The sequence below is a fragment of the Mus caroli genome, chromosome 12 (assembly GCF_900094665.2).
Source record: "Mus caroli chromosome 12, CAROLI_EIJ_v1.1, whole genome shotgun sequence".
In the NCBI taxonomy this organism is placed as follows: Eukaryota; Metazoa; Chordata; class Mammalia; order Rodentia; family Muridae; genus Mus; species Mus caroli.
In genome coordinates this window covers 21,499,621-21,521,218 of record NC_034581.1, presented here as the reverse complement: position 1 = coordinate 21,521,218, position 21,598 = coordinate 21,499,621, and the positions used below count along the sequence as shown (strand labels likewise).

Sequence of the window (21,598 nt, the reverse complement as noted above, 5' to 3'; positions counted from 1 at the left end):
ACATCTTCTGGATATATGCCCAGGAGAGGTAAATTAAGTATTTTTAAGAAGCAAATAAGATGAATATGTATTCGTTACAAGAATTTGGCAAACACATAAAAAATTGATGTGTCAGCTTCTTTTCTATTACCACTTAGGATTCTCTGGCTTCTTAATCGAGATATGAAGCATAAACTTTATTGATCAACTCATAAGAAGAGTGGTATTGGAGATTATGGTAGTTAACATAAACTATCAACAGGATCTAGAGTCAGCCTAGAGGCAATCTTTGAGGATATCTATGAGGAAGTTTTGAGATTAAGTTGAGCTGGGAAGCCCTAGACATGGGTGGCACAGACCTGAACACCAGCATCCCTCACCCCCTGCTTCCTGGCTGCTGATGGACATGGCCCAGCTGCTTCAAGCCCCAGCTTCCCTGCTGCCATGAACTCTACCTCCAACTGGGAGCTGAAATAGACCCTTCCTTCTTCCTTCTTCTTCTTCTTTCCTTCCTTCCTTCCTTCCTTCCTTCCTTCCTTCCTTCCTTCCTTCCTTCTTTCCTTCCATGTTGCCACTGTCAGAGACTTTGTCACAGCAGGAAGAAAAGATACTAATACAGAGATGCTCTGGGGGTGTTTGTTTACCTTGATGAGTGATAAATGCTGCTGTTTAAGTTACTTTTGTGTCACTGTGATAAGACATCTGACACAACCCACTTAAGACATGAAGAATTGATTTAGACTCATAACTTTCATGGGATTAGCAGTCTGTGGGGACTTGGCCTCATAGTTTAGGTAGAACATCATGACACTATGACCAGGTGGTGGAGGGAGAGAAAGGAACAGAGGAAAAGACCAAGGTAACACATAGAAGGGCACACCCTGAGTGATTGCCTTAATCAGGGTTTGTATTCCTGTACAAAACATCATGACCAAGAAGCAAGTTGGAAAGGAAAGGGTTTATTCAGCTTACACTTCCACGTTGCTGTTCATCACTAAAGGAAGTCAGGACAGGAACTTACACAGGGCAGGAACTTGGAGACAGGAGCTGATGTAGGAATGTATGTAGCTGGGATGGAGGAATGATGCTTACTGGCTTGCTCAGCTTGCTTTCTTATACAACCCAAGACTACCAGCCCAGGGATGGCACCACCCACAGTGGTCTGGGCCCTCCCTACTTGATCATTGAAAAATATCTTACAGCTGGATCTCATGGAGGCATTTCCTCAACTGAAGCTCCTTTCTCTGTGATAACTCCAGCTTGTGTCAAGTTGACACACAAAACCAGCCAGTACAGTGACCCTTTCACTTCCTCCAAGTAAGCCACACCTCCTACCTTCCTCTCCTTCTCCACACCCAGATTCCAATAATACCTACTTATAGGAGGAGTGTGTGGGATCCCAAACAACCACAACACTGAAAAGTCTCAACCCAACATGGATGATGAATTCCCCATAGCTGCAGAGAGAGTCTTTGGCTTCTGTTAACCTTCCTCACTCCACACACTCCGCCACCACTCAAGACTCCAAGAGTAGATGCATCTGGGGCAGAGCAATGTTCACCAGGCAAGAAGGTGCAGGAGGGAATGGCTGAGGTCTTGGGTGACTGTCTGATAACTCTGCTTTCCATGAGAGGTCACCAGGCCTGATCTTGAGACTCTCATAAAGTCACTGCTGCTCTGATGAAGATGGTAATGGCTGTTATGCTCTGAGGACAGTGTCCTACAATCCAGCAAACAGAACTGTAGTGACATGAGGCTCCATGTAAAACTTCTATGGAATAGCCAAGGCAACAAGTTGGGATTCTTCAGCCATTCACAAGGGAGTTCTCACCAAAAGATACTGTATTAGAAACCCACAGTACAAAGCAGGAGGGAACCAAATGTCAGGAGCCTGTGTGTGCTGTCCTGAACTTCTCAGTGCCACTGACTCAGAAAGTCAGGTGACAGACAGTCACCCAGCACTTCTCTTGTATTAGATATGTCTTGAATTTTCTCACGATCTACTTTTTTATTCTTCCTAAGAGTGAATAAAAGTTTTAATTCATTCTGTTGGGGCTAATTCATCTTGAGGCTAGCCTTTGGAGGAGCCCAGAAGATCATGTGTGGATGCCAGACATTGAAACAAGAAGCTGTAACACTGGAGTTGCCATGGTCTATCTGCTAAGAAAAGCTGCTAACAGGGAGTGGATCCAACCCAGGTGAAAGAAGTTTGTTGCAGTTAGCAAAGATGAAAAAAAAAATGGAGTTGGAAATCTGAAGACCACTTTGACATCAGACATAGAGATGCAGAATTTGGAGTTTGCCCAGCTGATTTCTTTTTTTTTTTTAAAGATTTATTTATTATTACATCTAAGTACATTGTAGCTATCTTCAGATGCACCAGAAGAGGACTTCAAATCTCATTATGGATGGTTGTGAGCCACCATGTGGTTGCTGGGATTTGAACTCAGGACCTTCAGAAGAGCAGTTGGTGCTCTTAACCACTGAGCCATCTCTCCAGCCCATCCCAGCTGATTTCCTGTCTTGCTTTAGGGATTACAGGTAAGTGATTGAATGAATCTCAGAAAAGACCTTGAACTTTGGAATTTTAACACTATTGAGACTGCTATAGACCACTGGGACTTTTGAAGTTGGACTAAATGTAATTTTTATTGTGCTATGACTAGATATGGCCCCCATAGACTCATGTGTTTGAGCAAGCCTATGGGGTTCAGAGAGTGGAATCTAGTAGTTTGTATATGCTCGGCCCAGGGAGTGTCACTATTAGAAGGTGTGGCCCTGTTGGAGTAGGTGTGGTCTTGTTGGAGTAGGTGTGTTACTGTGGGCATGGGCTTTAAGACCCTCATCCTAGCTGCCTGGAAGCCAGTATTCTGCTAGCAGCCTTCAGATGAAGATATAGAACTCTCAGCTCCTCCTGCACCATGCCTGCCTGGACACTGCTATATTACCGCCTTGATGATAATGGACTGAACCTCTGAACCTATAAGCCAGACCCAATTAAATGTTGTCATTTATAAGACTTGCCTTGGTCATGATGTCTGTTCACAGCAGTAAAACCCTAAGACAGAAGCCAAACCTGTTTTGTGATTTTAAAAGGCATAATTCAGCTGAAATCCTGAAGATGTGGATTCCAACAAATGTGCTGGCAAGTAAGGGCAAGCAGGCAAAGAAAAGTGAGTCTTACTTCTTCCAATGTCTTTATGTAGGCCTCCAGCAGAAGGTATGGCCCAAATTAAAGGTGTATACCACCATGCCTGGGTTTGAAACTTGCTTTGTCCCAAGCTGGCCTTGAACTCAGAGATTTGCTTGCCTCAGTCTCCTGAGAATAAAGACATTCACTACCTTTCCTGGACCCAAGCTTTTCAAATGGCCACTATGCCTCAAGATCTCTAAGTCAAGATCCAGGTTAGAAGCCTGTGTCTCCCAGCCTTAAAATCTGGACTACAGGTGTGTCCTCCATTTCTGGATTGTAGTTCATTCCAGATATAGTTGAGTTAACAACCAGGAATAGCCATAGCCATCACAGTGGGGGGTGTGTGTGTGTGTCCAGGGATGGAAGGATGGCATAACCCAGACTATAATAGAGGCATAGGGAAGAGGATCCAAAGATAGAACAGCCATTCAACGATGCCTAGATGCAAGACAGGATAGCCACAGAAACCTAGAAAGAATATCAAGGTGTGAATAAGCTTAATATAAACAATCAAGTGAGACTGTAAAGCAACAGGTTCCTCAACAAAAGACCCAAATTAAGCCTTGTAAGAGGGGCTCAGGTGTTGGAGGACAGCAAGAGAGCAGAGCTGAGTGTTGACCAATGTAAAGCCACATGACAGGTTTCTATAATCCGTTAGTTATCTTCTTCCCTACACCACCACCCCATCCCGGAGAGAAGCTAGAGTCTAAGGCCATGCGAATTAACATCCTCTTGAAGCTAACTACTCAGGCATTACAGAACTCAACTTTCCACAGCTTCTGAGGGTACTGCACAGCTCACTTGCTCAATAATGACCATACATAGTCGGCAACTAAGCTCAAATTGTAAACCTCGTTTTCATAGCAACTCTCATGGTCATGCTGTAAAAAAAAAAAAAAAAAAAAAAAATGGCTGATGGCCAGAGCTAGAGAAATGACTCAACAGTTAAAATGCCTACTGTGTAAACTGTAAGGGTTACAGTTTGGATAACAACAACTACAATATAACAAGCCAGGTGTCCCACTACAGCCTGGAACCTCAGCTCTGGACAGGGGTTGGGGCTGGGTTGAGTTGGGGCAGTGGGATGGGATGGGAGGTGGAAACTGGAAGATCCACTGGGAGTTTGCTGGTTTCCAGCTTAGCCACGAAAGCAGGAGCCCAAGATTCAGGGAGAAGTCTCGCCTCAAAGGAACAAATGGAGAGGGACAGAGGGCAATACTCAACATTCTCTTCTGGAATTCACTGTGTGCACTTGTGTACATATGTGTACACACACACACACACACACACAGAGGGGTAACAACCCTGGGGTAGAGTGTGTCTAGCTTTATCTTGCTCAGCCCTCAGGACCTACTCCCTGCTAGCCTAATAAGCCATATATAGCTCTGAAAGTTATGACAAGGAATCAAGCATAAATAAAACATACTTTAAACAGTAAGAGAGATATAGTGTAGAGGAATTTTAGTCCATCAAGGCTGCTCTGGCTGAAATACAGACACACCCTTAGTACATACCTTTAATCCCAAACAACAAAGGTCAAACTAGTTGGTAGAAGGATGCAACTATGTTTGAAAGTGGCTTCTAGCCGGGCGTGGTGGTGCACACCTTTAATCCCAGCACTTGGGAGCCAGAGGTAGGTGGATTTCTGAGTTTGAGGCCAGCCTGGTCTACAAACTGAGTTCCAGGACAGCCAGGGCTATACAGAGAAACCCTGTCTTGAAAAACCAAAACAAGAAAGAGAGAGAGAGAGAGAGAGAGAGAGAGAGAGAGAGAGAGAGAGAGAGAGACTTCTAGTTGAAGGGCAGACAAAGTGGTAAATCAGAGAAAGATTTGACAGAATGAGTCAGAGATAGGATACGCCCAACTCTCACAAGAGACAGGAAGGAGTGGCAGAAGAGAGCTGGGCAGCAAGAGAGGCAGCACTTTTACTAGGAGGGTTTTACAGAGACAGGTTGAAAAGAGAACACGCCAGAGAATGAGAAGAAGCCAGAAGATTAGAACAGATTGCCAGAGCTATTTTGAGGCCAAGCAGAACAATTAAGTCAAAGGCCAAGAGAGAAGCCAGAGTGAATGAGTCAGCTTGGAGAGGAGTTTGAGCCAGAAGAGCTAAATTGAGCCCGGCAGCCACAGTTCAGAAAGAACTAGAAAGGGTGAGCTTATTCAGTAGTAAGTCTCAGGCTGAAAACATCCCAGGCCTGGATAAGATTGTACAGAAGCTAGAAGCTTCCAGGACTAGGCCCAGGTTAGCAGACTGAGACAGTAAGCCTTGGAGATGACAATTACATCAGGCAAATAAAAGTTACATTTACAATATAAAGTAGAATATCTTACCAGTAAAGAAAATGCAGTACTTCATGACTTTAAAAACTGAATCTGATACTTGGCTCCAGCAACAAGCAGATTGAACTAGCACAAACATATAGTCTAGGTTCACTAAATCTAGGAAGGCTGGAAGAAATAGAATTGTTTTGAAAATTCACGCATTCGTGAGGCTCACAAATGAAAAGCTTACCCAGAGGCTCATATTCACACTGTGGGGAGGGAGAGAGGCCAGAGAGGCAGTTTGTTTATTTTTCTCATTTTTATAATTTAAAAATAAAAAAACACCTCTAAAAGCAATTTGAGGTTGGTTTATTATGCTTATGGTCTGAGGGCAGGGTCTGTCACAGCAGGGAGGCAGGCAGCAGCAGGGGCTGGCTGGTCACACTGCCTCGTGCAATGGACTGCCAAGAGAGGAGACACAGGCTGATACTCAGCTCACATTCTCATTTATTCCAGGATGCTAGCCCATGGGATGGTGCTGCCCACATCAGTGTGTGTCTTCCTCGCAGACATGGCCAGAGATGTGCCTGTGGGTGGTTTGAAGTCCAGACAGGCTGACAAAGAAAGATTGATCATCATAGGAAGGTGTGCTGGCCTTCGGTGCATCATCCTTTTTTGAAACGTGATCCTGGGAGTGCAGAGCGCAGAGCAGTGGTGGGCACTGGCCTAGCATGTACAAGGCCCTACATCCATCCCATCCCTCACCCTGGAGAAAAAGTCAATCCTCTATGTTAAAATAGGAACACCTGTTCAAACTGAGCAGTCAGCACCAGGCTGTGCTCTCTACCTGCAGCCCTGTGCTTCTTTTGAACCACAGCTGAACAATTTCCCCACTATTCCTGTCTAACTGGGGGAAAAGTTACTGCTAAATAGGTCAGCATATTGCTGGCAGAATAAACCTTCTCGGCCCCCACTGTTCCTCTTCTACCATGGCTAACACACTGTAGAATCCTTGACCTAGCTTTCCTTTCTTTCTCCAGCTGGGCACTTATCCCAGCATCCAAGTCCAGCAAAGAGCCAAGACCTCCTGTTAGTACCCACACACCCCCAGCTCTGCTTCCTTCCCTCGCTGTACAGGCACTTTGTTCTGGGGACAGGGCTCTAAGGCTTCACTCACAATGCTGTAGCTCATCCCAGACAAGGGAAGCAATTCGTTCTCCTTTACCCAGCACTTGAGCACCAATTCCGTATACAAACTACCTTTACTTGTAACTCAACTGAAGCACTGCCCTTAAAGACACTGCCATATGTACTTTGGAAAGTAACTAAATGGGTGTGTGTGTGTGTGTGTGTGTGTGTGTGTGTGTGTGTGTGGTGGGGGTGGGGTGGGGTGGGTGTCACTGCTACTCTCAGGCATTCCATAGATGAAACACAATGACTAGATTTCTTTGTATGGTCATCCCAACTTCTCAAATTATCAGTAAAAGTTACTATAACAGGGCTGGCAAGATGGCTCAGCAATTAAAAGCAAAAGCCACTCTTAAAGATCTAGGTTTGATTCCTAGCACCCATATGGCTGCTCGTCATGGAATCCAATGCTACATTCTAGCCTCTGTACCATCAGACATGTATGTGGTGCAGACATACATATAGGCGAAATATATATATATATTAAACATAATACAGACATATCCATCCCAGAGTTCTTCACAGCAGAACCAAGAGAGACCTCAGGAACACACGGAAGGGCCTGTAGATGACCATGATGAAGAAACTGCATACGCAATGAGAGCTCAGCACAGCTCAAAAGCTAAACCCAAGTCAGGACATGAGTGGTAAGAGCGAGCTAACCACAGGGCTATAAAGCCAGCTCTTCCTTTCAAGCAAGACAACTTGATGCCTTCTTTACTGCTAAGTCCGTTGTAGGCTTCAGATCCATGGACCAACTGCCATGATTTACTTTAGGGTTAATTACCTCCCAGAGTACATATAGCTGTGTTTTTAAGATTTAAGAGCCAGTGAGATGGCTCAATGAAGGTGCTTGCTTCGCAAGCCTTGATACCTGAGGTCAATGGCCATAATCCACTGAACAGAAGAAAGAGGAAACAGGCTCTATATTGTCTTCTGGCCATACAAGCACCATGGCACATCCACCTCCCACCAGGGTAATAAAAACTAGAGTGAAATAATGTTTAAGTTATTGAAGACTGGATGATAAAAAGAACATTGCTCATGGGATTGGGCACTGGGCTCACCCACCCATAGATGGCATTTAACCTCAGAAATAAGCAAACACAAACACAGGTTCTTTTAAACTACTGTTTAATCCCTTTAAAGACACAGAAATAATAAGAAAAAAAAAAGCCACATGTAAGTTAAAAACACCTTTAAAAGCCAGCAATAAGCCACTGTGTAGCTCTGAAGACACAGAATGGGAAAAATGGTTATGAATCATGTCACAGCTTGTCTGATACAGTGTGGTTTCAACTCACCATACAATGACACTGATTTGGGGATCAGTTGAAAAAGAACACTTCTTTAAAAAAAAAAATCTTCGAATTAAAAGAACAACAAAAAAAGCACAGCCCACCACACGATATCCTCCTCCGGGGGAAGGCAAATGGAAACACTGCAAGCGCTGGCTATGGGAGCTGAGGCTCTCCTCAAGACAGGCAACCAGTGTTCAGGTGAAAGGGAAGGCAGGTTTGTAGCCAGGCACCTTCATCTTAACATGATGGGGCCTTCACGTCCCAGGAACCCGTGTCCCTGTCATTCCTACTGCCTCATGAGATGCTCCTTCTGGTGTAGGGGCACCTTCACGTACATAAAGCTGACAGAAGACAGACAGGACGGCATCTCCATTCAGCACAGACGTCCTTTCTGTGTGTGATTAAGTCAGCAGCAAATGTACTTCAGTGACAGATGGGTGTGTACAGAACCAAAGACATTTAAAATGGGGAACAGAGACACCTTTTCCAAGTTTAGCAAACGCTCTACCTGTGTCCTTCCCCCATGAAAGGACAGAGAAAATAATTAACAAACTGATCTCTCAAAGAAGTTTTCCCAAAACAGAGCCTGTCTGCGCAGGGAGCAGCATGTCTGAGGTTGCAGCAGGCACCCTCCACTCTTCCAGTCCAGACAAGCTGCCCGAAACTGCTTAGTCATTCAATCCCGTGCTCTCTCACTTCTGGCTTCATAGTATCTCCCATTGCTGGTTACAGAGGCAACACGTAAGAAAACACGGCTGGAGGTGGCTCTGTGTCCCCGGATTGCTTTCAAGACAGTGGTTGTACAGGATCTTTGAAGGGTTATTTATAGAACAGACAGGCTGTCCCTTGCTTTATAAAAATGGCATTAAGAGTTCCCACCAGTTTTAAAGGCAAGACAAATTAGCTGGCATAGAAATGTGTCATTAGGTTCTGTTTGACAAAATTCCCCCAATCAATGACCTGTGGAGCTTCTTGTCAGTTCTTCACTGGAGTTTGCATTGTGTTAAAAACCTATTAAAATAAATTATCTGAAAACATACAAAACATTATTAGGCAGCCTACGAATTAAAATGTAAATTGGCTGCATCCTCTGTACAACAAGAGTCTCAAAAAGCAGCTTAGTCATTGATTATAAGAGCATTCCTACAAAATATTAGTGTGGAAAATTTCATCTTAAATTTTCTTCCATGAGGAGCATCATCAATAGATCTGACTACATGCTGTTACAGAAAAATCACCGTAGAGAGCTGCCACGTTCTAATCCATCAAACTTGAGAATTCTGAGTGGATTTGTTTAAAATGCAAATCTCTTCCTTCAGCATTCAGAAGCCTGATACAAACTCACTTTTCCAAGGGCAGTGAGAAGCAGAAACTTAGCCTTGAGGGCAATCGGATGAATGATCAACCATCCCTCAGATGCCGCTGGTGGAATGTAACAGGTATGCATGGTCCTTGGGCAGGTTAAGGTTACAGTCACAGTGTACGCTAGAATTCTGCACCTAGGTTAAACCGGGTGTGTTAAATTTCAATCAGGGTAGATTATTAATACCTGAATAAAACCTTTCACAATACTGGTTTCTAACTACACGGTTGATCCAAATCTCAGTGGGCACAGCAGAAGCAATTACTCTAAACACGTCTACTCTCTCAAGAATGTCTGCGTCAGTTATAGTGTGGAACTCTTTAAGGGTCAATGAGCTGATACTTATGAACAACTGATCAGGAAACAGTAAGTACCATGTTCTAGATTTGCTCATGAAGACACAAGATGAACATTTATGAGGGATGGGTTTCAAGTAGGAAAAGGATTTGCCCTTTTTTACTTTTTTTTTTTTTTTTTTTTTTTTTTTTTTACTGTCTTCAACAGTAAAACCTTCATGATTTTTTTGATGGCGATTTTAAATTGTTTTCTGTAATTAAAAAAAAAAAAGAATGACTAAATTCTCTGAATTAAAATAATTGCTGTAGAGTTCCATGGTGGTAAACCCTGTCTAGTAAAATCAGCAATTTATGGAGAGTATTTAATCCTCTCCAGTTTTACCCAGCAGAAACAGACTAACGAAAGCAACCAGGAAATGGCCAGTTGCTACTCATTCTGGGTTAATGGATTAAAAGGCATTCCTCCTGTTGCTAAGCAACTATTTTTAAAAATGTCACCACCTCAAGCTTCAGTAATAAAGAGCATTGACAGTCATCAGCTCCCTCTGTGACCCTGCCCTTCCCTTTGCCCTACAGGATTAGGGGTGGTAGAGAAGGTGCTGCTCCCCGAAGCCAGAGCCAAAAGGATTGGCCAGGCCGCTTACACAAAATCACCATCACTTTCTAGAAGCCTCCACTGGAACTGTTTTCCTCCAAAGTGGCATGTGTGGAGATACCCCGTGTGGCCGTCACCCACGGTAGGGACCAGCATGCTAAGTCACAGCAATCAGGAATCTCTGAAACCCCGAGAACCTTCTCTCCATCTCTGAGTATTCTAAAAGCCAAGCAAGCTTCCCCAGACACTCCAAGCTCCAATTAAAACACGAATTTAAAAAAAAAAAAAAAAAGACAACCCAAAGACAAACAAATCAGTGAGCCGAGACACACCAAATTGACAATTATTGTTTCAAGAAAATGAGATTTGAGGGAAGAATATTTTTTGTTCTATTTTCCCTGAGTAGTACATAATTGGACAGAAGTATAAATATGATGTAGAGTGACCATCTCCAGAATGATTTCAGGATACTCAAGAAATGGGAAAAATCCTATAAGCACACAGCAAACCCTGTTCTGCCGGTTAAATGCAGTAAACACATGGTATAATGACCTCCTTCAGAAATAACAGTAGTGCAAACATTAGTTTTAAATCCTTTTAAGTAGAAATAATCTTGACAGTATCCCAACTAGACATTCATTTTATAGAGTGTGGCTTTTGGGGGAAAATGAGAATTTATTTGATTTTAGATTGCGTTCTGATTATGTCTCCAAATTAGAAGACAGCCATCCCAAAATAATCCCATGAACGTAACTAGTAGCTGAAGAAGAATGAGAAAGGACATCAGTCAAGTTGGAATGTTGTGTATGTGCCAGGAGGAACAGTGATCAGCTGTCTTGCTCTTTGGATGATAGGACTATGATTATAAATTCATTACGAAGAAACAGGCGACCGGGCCTCAATGTACAAGTTTAGAAACGAAGTCTGTTGGGGTAGCAGATATAAATGGGGTCATCTGTGAGTGGCTAGATCGATGGATCAAGCCTGCAGCAGCTCCCAAAGCTGCTCTGGCTTCACTTAGGAACCGCCCAGGGCTGTCTTAAAGACAGTGACCGGATTCTCCACCAAGCTCATGAAATCGTAGAAACACTTGGGGGCGGGTTCTCTCCATAAATATGCTTTTCTTTCTCCTCCAATTCTACAGTTAGCTTGATCTCAACACATGGGAAAGAAAACTAAGAAAAGGTATTTACTAGCCATTCCTGGGGAGGAGTAATGGGGAGGACTCTAGAGGCCAGGAGAAGACTTTCCTCATCAGATGCAGCCTGTCTTCAGAAAAGCAACCATGCCACGTATGGCTCCCAGGTACTAGAAGGCCAGGCCGGCATCTGCACCTTTCTTCTTCCTGACATCTTTAGCTTCCCACCCCCGTTGCTGCTTCTTCCTTCATTCTACTTACAACGTATTAGTGACAAAAGCCAACAAAACCAAACTCATCGTAGACTGACAGCTTGCATTTCATTTGAAAATGTAAGGCAAAACCAAAACAAAATTCATACAAAAAAAGATTGGTCAAATGACAGTGAGGCCCAAAGGCCCCACTATAGTCTCAGGCTCATTTTCCGTGGCCTCAAACCCACCCCATACTTATAGCTGCTGCAGCCCACACCACACTGCTATGTGATTAAAGACAAACCCAGTCACTCAAGGCAAGAGTGGCCCCCTAAGAGGAAAGCACGTATTTGTTTAGATAGAATCTAACACCCATTTTAACAAGAGTTTAATGGAAGAATTTTAATGCATGAAGTTAAAGAGTATAGAAACTAATTTAATTTTTAAAAAAAGTCACTTAGACTCATCAACTAAGTTTTCTTTTGCCTACATCTTTCCCAAATAGCAATGAAAGGGACAGGAACAAGAAACCGACGAACCATATAAGAACCTTAATCACTAGAGATTTCTTTCAAAACCTTCAAATCACCTATCACTGTTATTCTTATAACCCCCCTCTAACTCTATGTAATTTATGCTCAAGGGATTTCTTCAGAAAGTCCACAGTGTTATCATCATTAAGCTGTTGTGTCCCATACAGTTACACTAATCTCGGACACCGAAGTGGGAAGCCCTCTGCCGCTGGCTCCAGGCTCCGAGGTGCTTTCCTTGTTCCGGCCTCCTTACCTTAGCTTCCCTCTTATTGTTTTGTTTTGTTTTTTTTTTCCTTAAGAAAATAAGCCTAAAATATCACATTACCAACCTTTAATTATGTTTAAGAAAGTCCTCCTGGAAGGGGCCCCTGACTGACACCAGGTAATTAAGCTCCCAGAAAAAATAAGCTACCTGTAATTAAGCCCTGACTGTTTACAGTCCCACCATGCACACAGTCCTCTAAGATACCTTAAGAAAACCCTTCGAATACTGAGATGTTTATTGCATTTTTGAAGTACCCACGATCTTAAGTATGTGGTTTTAGATGTCCCTCAATCCTCTCGGCAGCACACCATATCGAATACTGAAATCGTCTCCTCACGATTTTACACTTGTAAATACCATCCGGGAACAACATTTTAGGAAGATTTAAGGCAAGACATTCATTTGGAAAAGGTTAATCATCCAGACGACATGATTATTTTCCACCTCTTCAGTGCCTTGGGATACGCAGTGTACATTCAGCAACAGGGTACACGGATGACCTTGAGGGCAGATGCTGAGGTCAGAGTGCCCTATTGAAACAAGGGAAGATTTTGTATAAGGCGTGACCCACAGGAACATGGCATGGGAGGGGTTATCTCTTTCCATTTCCAATCTAGTGTATAGGAAACCCCCTATCCGAGACCATCCCTTTCCACCCAGTTAGTCTCTCTTCCTTAAACAAGAGGCTCTGCAAAGGCCTCAAGACTGGCTTCTGTTCACAGCCGGGAAACAGCCATCACACGCTCTCGCAGTCACTGTGTTAGTGGCGAGTGTCTGGAGCCAGTGTCTCGGTTCTGATTGCAAACATTATTCATCGTGGAAAAACTGTTCTGTCCCAGAGAATTTTCCCTTTCGTCAAACTTTTTGGCCTGTGAAAGATGAACATTTTCCTGTGTGTTCGTTCTTCTTTGAGACTTTTTCACAGGCAGCAACAGCAACACCAAGATACTACAGACGTGAAGGCAGTAATACCAGGAGCTAAAAGAAGAGGGAAGAGGGTTATCAGCCACACCCTTGCCAGCACCCAGGGCCCTGAAGATGGGGTTATCCATCACATTATTCTTCTCTTTTCTCCAGTGTAGGCTAGAGGGTGGGTAACTGCAGCACTGCCCTTCATGTCCCCAGCTCAGAATACAGGCCTAGATACATTCTAGTGTTTTGTAAGGGTCACGAGGCTACACAGGACAAAGTAAAAAGGCACTTATTAACCGAGGCAGCAATCTGAACATAGCCACAAAATTACATGTGGGGCCACCAGAGCACTGGACATGAAGATGTGTCCAGTCACTGCTTGTCCTACTCTGAAACCCACAGTCACTCACTCACGTACCAAGACTGAAACAACATGGGCTGTAGGTAACCAACACTGTTTGATGGTAACATCACAAATACAGGTTGTACCCAACAAACCATCGGAAAATCAGCCCCTGGGTGGACTGTGAGACTGAAGGGACTTAACCTGATTCCAAAGGTGAGAAAGTTCAAGTGTCTGAAGAAAACAATATGGGACAGAATCCACCTAACAGTCTACCCAGCCAAATGAACAGCTTTGCTAAAATGGGTACGTTAACCCATTACTTGTTTTTCCCGTGTGAATATATAACTCGATTCTAGTGTTTGAGTCTAATTCTTTGATCACATGCTCTTATGCTAAGTCTCCAAATCCCATAGAAATGAAGAACTGGATAGAACCAAGCTTCTAAGCTCAACAATATCACCAACATGGGAAAAGTGAACCCTGGTGGGGCAGGGAGCGGAAAGGAAAGAGTGAGGAAAACACAGACGTCAGGTCAGCAACTTCTGAAACACAGAGGCTCACAGCGGCCAATCAAGTGCAATCCTTTCCTTTTCTATGACTGGGAAAAATCAAGTTTATTAGTAATTGGTGAAGCGTTCCCCCTATTCTTCTTGTAGCCACATTTGGGACACTCGGGTTACACTAGGTCTTCCTGAGATGGGGCAGGTTCTCCTCCTGGGGCGACCACCCTTGGGCTGAATGGGATGAACTGCTCCATGAAGGAACTTGGAACTGCTCGGCTTAGGATCAGGAAGTAACTGCTAGTATACTGCACGGCAGAAGTGAGGCTGGAGAATTCCCATCTTCCTATTTCTATTGTTCCACTCAATCAGCAAGGACCTTCCTTGGAAAACACAGCCGCTCCCCCCCGACAGCTGAAGAGAACACTTACCTGTAAAACGTGAACGATGGTTTTATGGAGAGGAGCACAAATGGAACAACCGTGTAACTTATTGTTATCTGTGTGGCCGCCCAGGTTATGAGGTCATAAAATAACTTAAGTTGAGGGGGCTCCAGGAAATAGTGCCTAAAGTTATTTCTCACCTGAAAGGGGGAAAAAAAAAGACACACAAGAAATTGCTACATCTTTAGATTGACACGAAATATACTAACGACAGCAACTTCAAGCCTGCGGAGTAACACTCTCACACTGCTGCTTCAGTCTGGACTGCCACTGCCACCAGGGCAAGCAGGTTCCAAGGTCACCGTGTACATATTGTTGGGGGAAGGAGGCAAGCACATGATGCAAGTACAGAGGACCTCAAGGAGCTGTCTACAGCTCTCCTGTGGATTTGAAGTTGTTTAAAATAAAGTTTCCCAAGAGAGTTAGCAACGGACACTGACGAGCGGTCTCTTAAATAGCGCTAGGTAAATTAGAGACTGTGCGTGCCTTCGCTGGATCCCCAGTTTCTTCTCTCACTAGGGAATGAGGCAGCAGTTCTCTTGCTCAGCCTTCAAGTGTGTGGGAGACCAGAAGGACCTATGAACTCAGTTCTGATCAGACAGCGTACACGGAAACAGGGACCATATACTTACTGATGGAACTGGGAAGGCCCTTTCAAAAAGGTATGTCTGTCTGTCTGCCTGCTTGTTTGTTGCAGAGTTGGAGACTTGTGCATTTTAGGCAAGTGTACTCAGCTATGTCCCCAGCTTTTTACAGGACAGTTCAAAACAGCCAAATGTCGCAGCTTTAAAATGCACACACTTACTCAAATGAGACTTTCCATTTCTACCATATACTTCATTTTTCTTTCTTCTTTTATGTCTGGTGTGCCCCAGTATTTCCACAGGTGAAGCACTGCTTTGGTTACAAAGATACCACGTGGGTTCCTCCGAACTATGGTAGTGAATGGTTACGATTCTCAGAGACTGGAACCAAATCTTGGCACCTAGGACCTCTTGCCTAGCTTTCTCTAACCCACTCTATATAATACCAACAAGCCATTTCTTCCAGCATAGCTGGCCACTATTCCACCCTGTGTAGAAGTTCTAGCTAGCTGGGGATGTAGCTCAGTGCTAGAGTGTCTACCCAGCATTGCGCGGCCCTCTGTACAGTCTTCGGCACTCTGAGAAAATAGAAGTCCTACCTCCCCTGACTCCCTGATGCGACGGAGAGAACAGGACCAGGCTTTAGGGCTGATGCCCAGGCTCCTGTCATTTCCTGTCTCCTTTCTTCCTATCCAGAACTATCTGCTATTCACATAGGAACTCACTGCTTTAACTCTATCTCCCTGGCATTTCCTGAATACACTATGGCTTTGAACCTTTCTAATGTCATGCCCATGCCTAGGATATAATCTTGTCCCCATTACACTCCAGTTGGTATTGAAATACCTTCTACCTTTCAAAGCATACAGACAAAACCTGCCCTAATGAGCTCATCTCTAACCAACCCAACCAAGAGAACTTCCATCTTTAAACTCTGCTATCTATAAAGCCCGTGGGTCTACCCAGTGGGTAGCCTAGGGGTCTATGCTCAGTGATGTACACGCAGGCGCACATACAGAACACACATATCCATGCTTATGCCCCTGGGCAGACTATCAACCACCAGGAGGCACAGTCCTGTATTACTTTTCTTGCTATTTCCCTCATATACTCCCACGGTCCATCAGAGTGAGTATCTGCTGGTTTGTTAAATGAAGCTATTTTACCCACGTGGTACTCTACTAAGCGTGTTAAAACACGTTTGGACACATCACTTTCCTCCAGTGGACTCCCAGACACACCGACTCATCCCCCTCCTTTCTTCATATTATGAAGTGATCCATGTTAACTGTTTCCCCAAACTGTTCCAGGTTCCCACCAGCAAACACTCCTCAGAACAGTACTGCACCCACAGTCTACAGTGTCTCCCACTGGGAACAGCCCAGCCCTCTCTAGGAGTGGTCACACTCTACTCTGAACTGAGAGAGGCCTCCGGAGTTACATCACAAATGAAAAAGAAACAAATGGTTTAGAAGAGACCTACCCATACTAATCATCATTGCTATCTCTCTCGTTCAGAAAATTAACATGTTTTAAGCACTTCCTGCCAGGCAGACGCACGGCTTCTCCTGGTATACAGTTAGCATGGAGGCTGGCATTGGGGGTGTATATTCATTTCCGGAGAACAGTCATACATCTGACTTCTACTAGGCAGGTGTTGCTGCTCACAGCCCAAGAAACAGAGTCACTCACTGAATTATAAAACAAAAACGTTGATACTTACAGCCCGAGCTGCTAACGTCATTAGCACTCCCGTTAGGAATGTCAGATAGTATCCTGGGTAGACCCCATGCCAAATGGCAGAGAGAAAGAATGTCTGGATTGTCGGACTGAAGGTTGCTCGTTCATAACACACCCTAAAAACCATAGAAAACAGGAGAGCCAAGAGAAGTGAGCGGATCTAAGTTCACAAAACCCACAGGATCCTCTCTGGGCTGACAGGGCATATGAAAACAAACGGTCTTTCTCCTGGGCACTAGCTCAGTCATGACGTGTCAGACTTGCAAGTGTAAGCTTGGCTCCATTCTTTTTACTGGTATATGTAATTGCTAAAATGATCACTTCCAGTTTGGGGGAGTCTATAAAACCTAGTCTGCCTTTCCTAACACAGGAGATAGGATTCGATAGGACAGAACCACTGGGAAGGCTGGCTGGGAGACAACAGACAACAAGACACGCTGTGTGTCTCAGGGTGCATCCGACTGCCACGGTGCTCATGGGACTCGTGTTTTCTCAGGCTAGGGCGCCCGTCCTGTGCACCACCCCACCCCATTCACCCACCTCACACATCCTGAGACACATCTGGCTGGCTTCAGTTCTCTATGCCCTGGCTCCAGGGACAGCTATAAGATTTCTGTTGCTGTTTTTCAGATTATTTTATTTTGCGCATACAGTTAGAAGTGTTAGAAAAGGACACCTGACCCTCTGGAACAAGTGCTGGAGCTATGGAGCAGTGTGAGCCCTCCTGAGGCTGCTGAGGGTTGAACTCAGGTCCTCAGCACAAGTAGCAAGCGCTCTTAACTGCCGGACCATCTGTGCAGCCTCGCAGTATGATCTTAAGGAGAGCCCTGACTAGGGAGTAAGACTGAGTCTTTTGGTCCTACATGTGTGTGTCCCCAGCCCAACATATAAAAAGAGCTGCAGAGGACACTGGCTAGGCCCAGACATCAGCAGAGCCCAAGCCAAGCTGAGGTGACTGGCATAGGGATGCCTGTGTCTTAATTCCAAGAAATTCTGACTTGAGGAACAGTGCCTTGCTTTGGTGGATGCTAATGGCGGATCCTAAGACCACATGTCATTCAACACACTAACAATTAATGAAGGATGTTAAGTTGGCAAGCTTAGGCTCAAGTCCTCAAGGTCAAAGCACGCCTAAGGGTGACTCTCGAAGGTGCATACCTTTTGAGCCAAAGAGCTGTCTGGATATTCCAATTATCAAGAAACATCTTAAAACTTGTTGACATCTGAAAAACAAAGAGACCATTTTCTTTGGCTAACAAAATAATTTAGCTTTAAGTCTACATAGTAATGCTTTAATAAGCTAAGAAATTAAATCTAAAAGTCATTTGGTAATAATGGCATAGCATTGGTTCCTTACCGAACACTGTTCTTCTAATACAGTAACAGCATCCACGAAAGTTCATATATCTCCAGCAACATTAGAAGGCCGCAGAGTACTGCCGTGACACCCCACGGCACAGACCTATGTGTCCAGCTCCCTTCTAGCGTTTTAGACTCCACAGTCTATTTATCACATCGAGACTTTGATGTTCTTGTCTTAGTTTTCCTTCCTACCCATCAACTTATCAAAACCCTATGATGGGCATGCTGCCCACCGTCCCCACTGGTAGCATCTAGATGATAACATACATGGTTCTCAGCTGTGACTAGGCCCCTAATCTACCTGATGCTAACTGTCCCTATTTTGAAAACAGTTATTTCAATGCTACAATGAGGGGAGGTACATCACAAAGAATTAACCAGCAGCATTTAAAATATTTCACAGTTCTCGAAAAACAAACAAACAAATGAACAAAAAATACTTCACAGCTCTCCGAAGTCCCTCAGAGTAGGTGATCTGGCCTCCAAGTACAGACACAGCCTGCCCACCCTCCTCGAGACAGAACTCACCATACACTACATCCTTGTCACCAGACCTCATGCCTCACATCACATCTGCTCCGTCCGCCTCAGGAGTGTCATTATGCAGGCCTGCAGGCCTACTGTGGCCTCCTCTCCTCTACCTTGTCTCTCTCTTCTACATGTACATGCAGAGAGTGAGTCTCTCCAACTTTAAACTCCTTCTCGTCAGTATTTTAATCTTTGTGTGTGTGTGCACGCACGTGTGCGTGCAGGTGCCAACAGAGGAACCAGGAGAGTTTCAGATCCCCTAAAGTTACAGGTGGTTTTGAGCTGCCTGACATAGGTGCTGGGAACTGAACTCAGGTCTTCTATAAGAACAGTGACTTTTAAACAAAAGTCTCCTCAGGCTCCCCTCTACCTACAGCCTGTACAGCTACAGCCCCTCGGGTCTGGGTTGGCTACCTTTTCTGTTCCCCCTCCCTGCAGAACTGCTGATGAAACCATACCCAATTGGAGTGCTCCTGGCCCCAGCTCAAGTGACATCTGGGGCCATTTAGCAGTGCTCACAATGCTTTCCTTAAGAAACCAGTGCGTCTCTGTCCTCATGCCACCTATCCCCAAGAAGGCAATGCTTCCTGTGCCCAGGAGTAACACCTGGTTCTCAAGGTATGGGAAAACCATACCCATTTTATGCATAAACATAGGGGCTGGGAAGCTCCAGAGAGTCACCACAGAGTCAAAGGTTGTAAATGCCAATCCGTCATCACCCTACTCCAGCAGCCACCGCTTTACCTCTTCCTCCCTGTTTTTACTTATTTTCATTTTATGAGAGTTTTTTGCTGGCCTGTGTCTGAGCACCATGTACATGCAGTGCCTCCAGAAGCCAGAAGAGGGCACCAGATCCCCGGAACTGGAGTTCCAAAGGATGGCTTCTCTAGCCTCACCCCCATCATCTTCAACGCCATCTTGTGACCTGCTGCCCCCTTCCCACTCCCACAGGATGTCCTTCATCCAGGGCCTACCTGGTCACCTCCTGCTTCTGGCTCCCCTCCCTGTGTGGCTTTTCAGACCGACCATAGAGCACCTTCCAGGTCAGAACCTACTTTCCAGCACTTTCTAACGCTTCCTGCGGACCGTAAGTCACCAGCCTCATTCACTGCATCCTCAGGGGCCGGAGTGTCCCACCACCAGTGCACAGGGGCCGAGAGTCGGGGAATGCGTTCATGTCCTCCTCCCGCTCCTTTGACTTTGCTTTCTTTCCAATCCTCCCACGAGCCCTTGAAGCTGGTGCTGTGAGATCCTGTCTAACGTTGAACACTCAGTCTGTTGTTCTCAGCTCCCTGACCAGCCATGATTCCAGCTGAATTAATTGGTTGTAATAAAAATAAACATCGGTCCACGTGTGTGAGAAATGTCCCCCACAGTCTCACGCATGTGAACATGTGGGTCCCAGCTGACGGTGCTGTCTGGGAGGTGTGGGAGGTGTGCCTTGTTAGTCTGTCAGCACGTGTAGGTTCAATGGTTAAAATTTCTAGTTCTCTCTCTGCTTTGTGTTTGTATGAAGTGAGCTCCCTTGGTCCTAGTCATACCGCTAAATTAATTTCATCCTTACGGACTCTCACCTCCATAAGCGCAAATATACTCTTTATTAAAAGCAAGTTTGCAGCCTACTGTGGTCAACACCTGTTAGCTCCACTCTCAGGGCAGCACACCACAACCTATGAAAGCACACGGTGGCACTTACACTGTCACATGACTAACGTCTTAAACATTTACTAACCTCTATCTGCTGAATTCTCAAGTTGGAAATTAAGTCCCAGCGAGCCACTCCATTCTTGTCGTATCCTCTGAAACCGAAGCCTGCAGCATTGTTAATGGCGTCAGCTGTGACGAAGTAAAGCATTAAGAAATGTTATTGCAATGCATACAATATATACACATGCATACATATATGGTTGTTTTTAAAAGATTAATTTTATTTTTCTGTGTCTGGGTGTTTTGCATGCATACATATTATATGTACCATGTACATGTCCGGTGCCCTTGAGGCCAGAAGAGGCTATTAGATCCCCCAAGACTGATGTTTGTAAACCACCATGTTGCTGCTGGGAACTGAACCTGGACCTTCTGCAGGAGAAACAAATGCTCTTAGCTGCTGAGCCACCTCTCCAGCCTCAATCTCCTCTGCTCTCCCAGGAGGTGCATGCCCTGCCTTGCTTTTAAGCAGTGAGAGTGGACTTTTTAGTTATTTAGTAGTATTAGAGACCGGACCTTTCAGGTGAGCCCTTTCCTGCTGAGCTAGATCCATTGTCCATGACTTAATTGAATTTTAAAATGAGTATGTGTGTGTGTACATGTCTGCTAAGCTGTGTGCAGGTGCCCAGAGAGGCCACAAGAGGGTGCTAGATCCCTGGAGCTGGGGTTAGAGGTAGCTGTAAGCAACCAAACCTTCCTCTGGAAGGAAGAGCAGCAAGCATTCTTAGCCACCCAGTCATCTCTCCAGCCCTGACTTTGTAAGAGAGGTCAGAGACATCATCACACATAATGAAAATAACAACCCTATTCAAGTCAGTAGGTTAGTTAACAAGACACCAGACATGATCTTGAGAAGACAGGCAGAGTGGAAGAGTTCTGGGTACCGTGCTAGAATACAGTGGAGAGTGCTCACCTGCCTGTAAGAAACTGCTGGGAGCACCCCCCCTGAAGTCAGCATGCTCATTTTGGTCTTTATTCTAGGTAAGTGGGGCCGAATGCCTAATGGCTGACCAGAACCCACTCTGGTCTACAGAACTTCCTTGTCAACCCTTTCACAGTGGTGGCTGACTGGCAGCTTACAGACCCGGTCAACATAGGATGTCTCTTGCTTCAAGTGGATCCTTTCCAATCAACAGAAGGCGATTCTAGTTCACACCATTGATGTTATG

The 21,598-nt window shown here is 44.8% G+C and overlaps 1 protein-coding gene across 7 annotated transcripts in view; it reads right to left on the bottom strand.

Moving 5' to 3' along the window:
- Positions 1-7,747: 7,747 nt before the first annotated feature.
- Mboat2 (membrane bound O-acyltransferase domain containing 2) overlaps positions 7,748-21,598 on the bottom strand; it is a 132,544-nt gene continuing 118,693 nt past the window's right edge. For all 7 annotated transcript variants that reach the window (XM_029484759.1, XM_029484754.1, XM_029484755.1 and 4 more), the window contains 5 exons: positions 20,455-20,558; positions 17,991-18,055; positions 16,816-16,948; positions 14,497-14,648; positions 7,748-13,285 (listed from right to left, as the gene is read on the bottom strand). In XM_029484759.1, the coding sequence (XP_029340619.1) occupies positions 13,060-13,285; positions 14,497-14,648; positions 16,816-16,948; positions 17,991-18,055; positions 20,455-20,558 (680 nt within the window). In that variant the 3' untranslated portion in view covers positions 7,748-13,059. The remainder of the gene's footprint in view (positions 13,286-14,496; positions 14,649-16,815; positions 16,949-17,990; positions 18,056-20,454; positions 20,559-21,598) is intronic.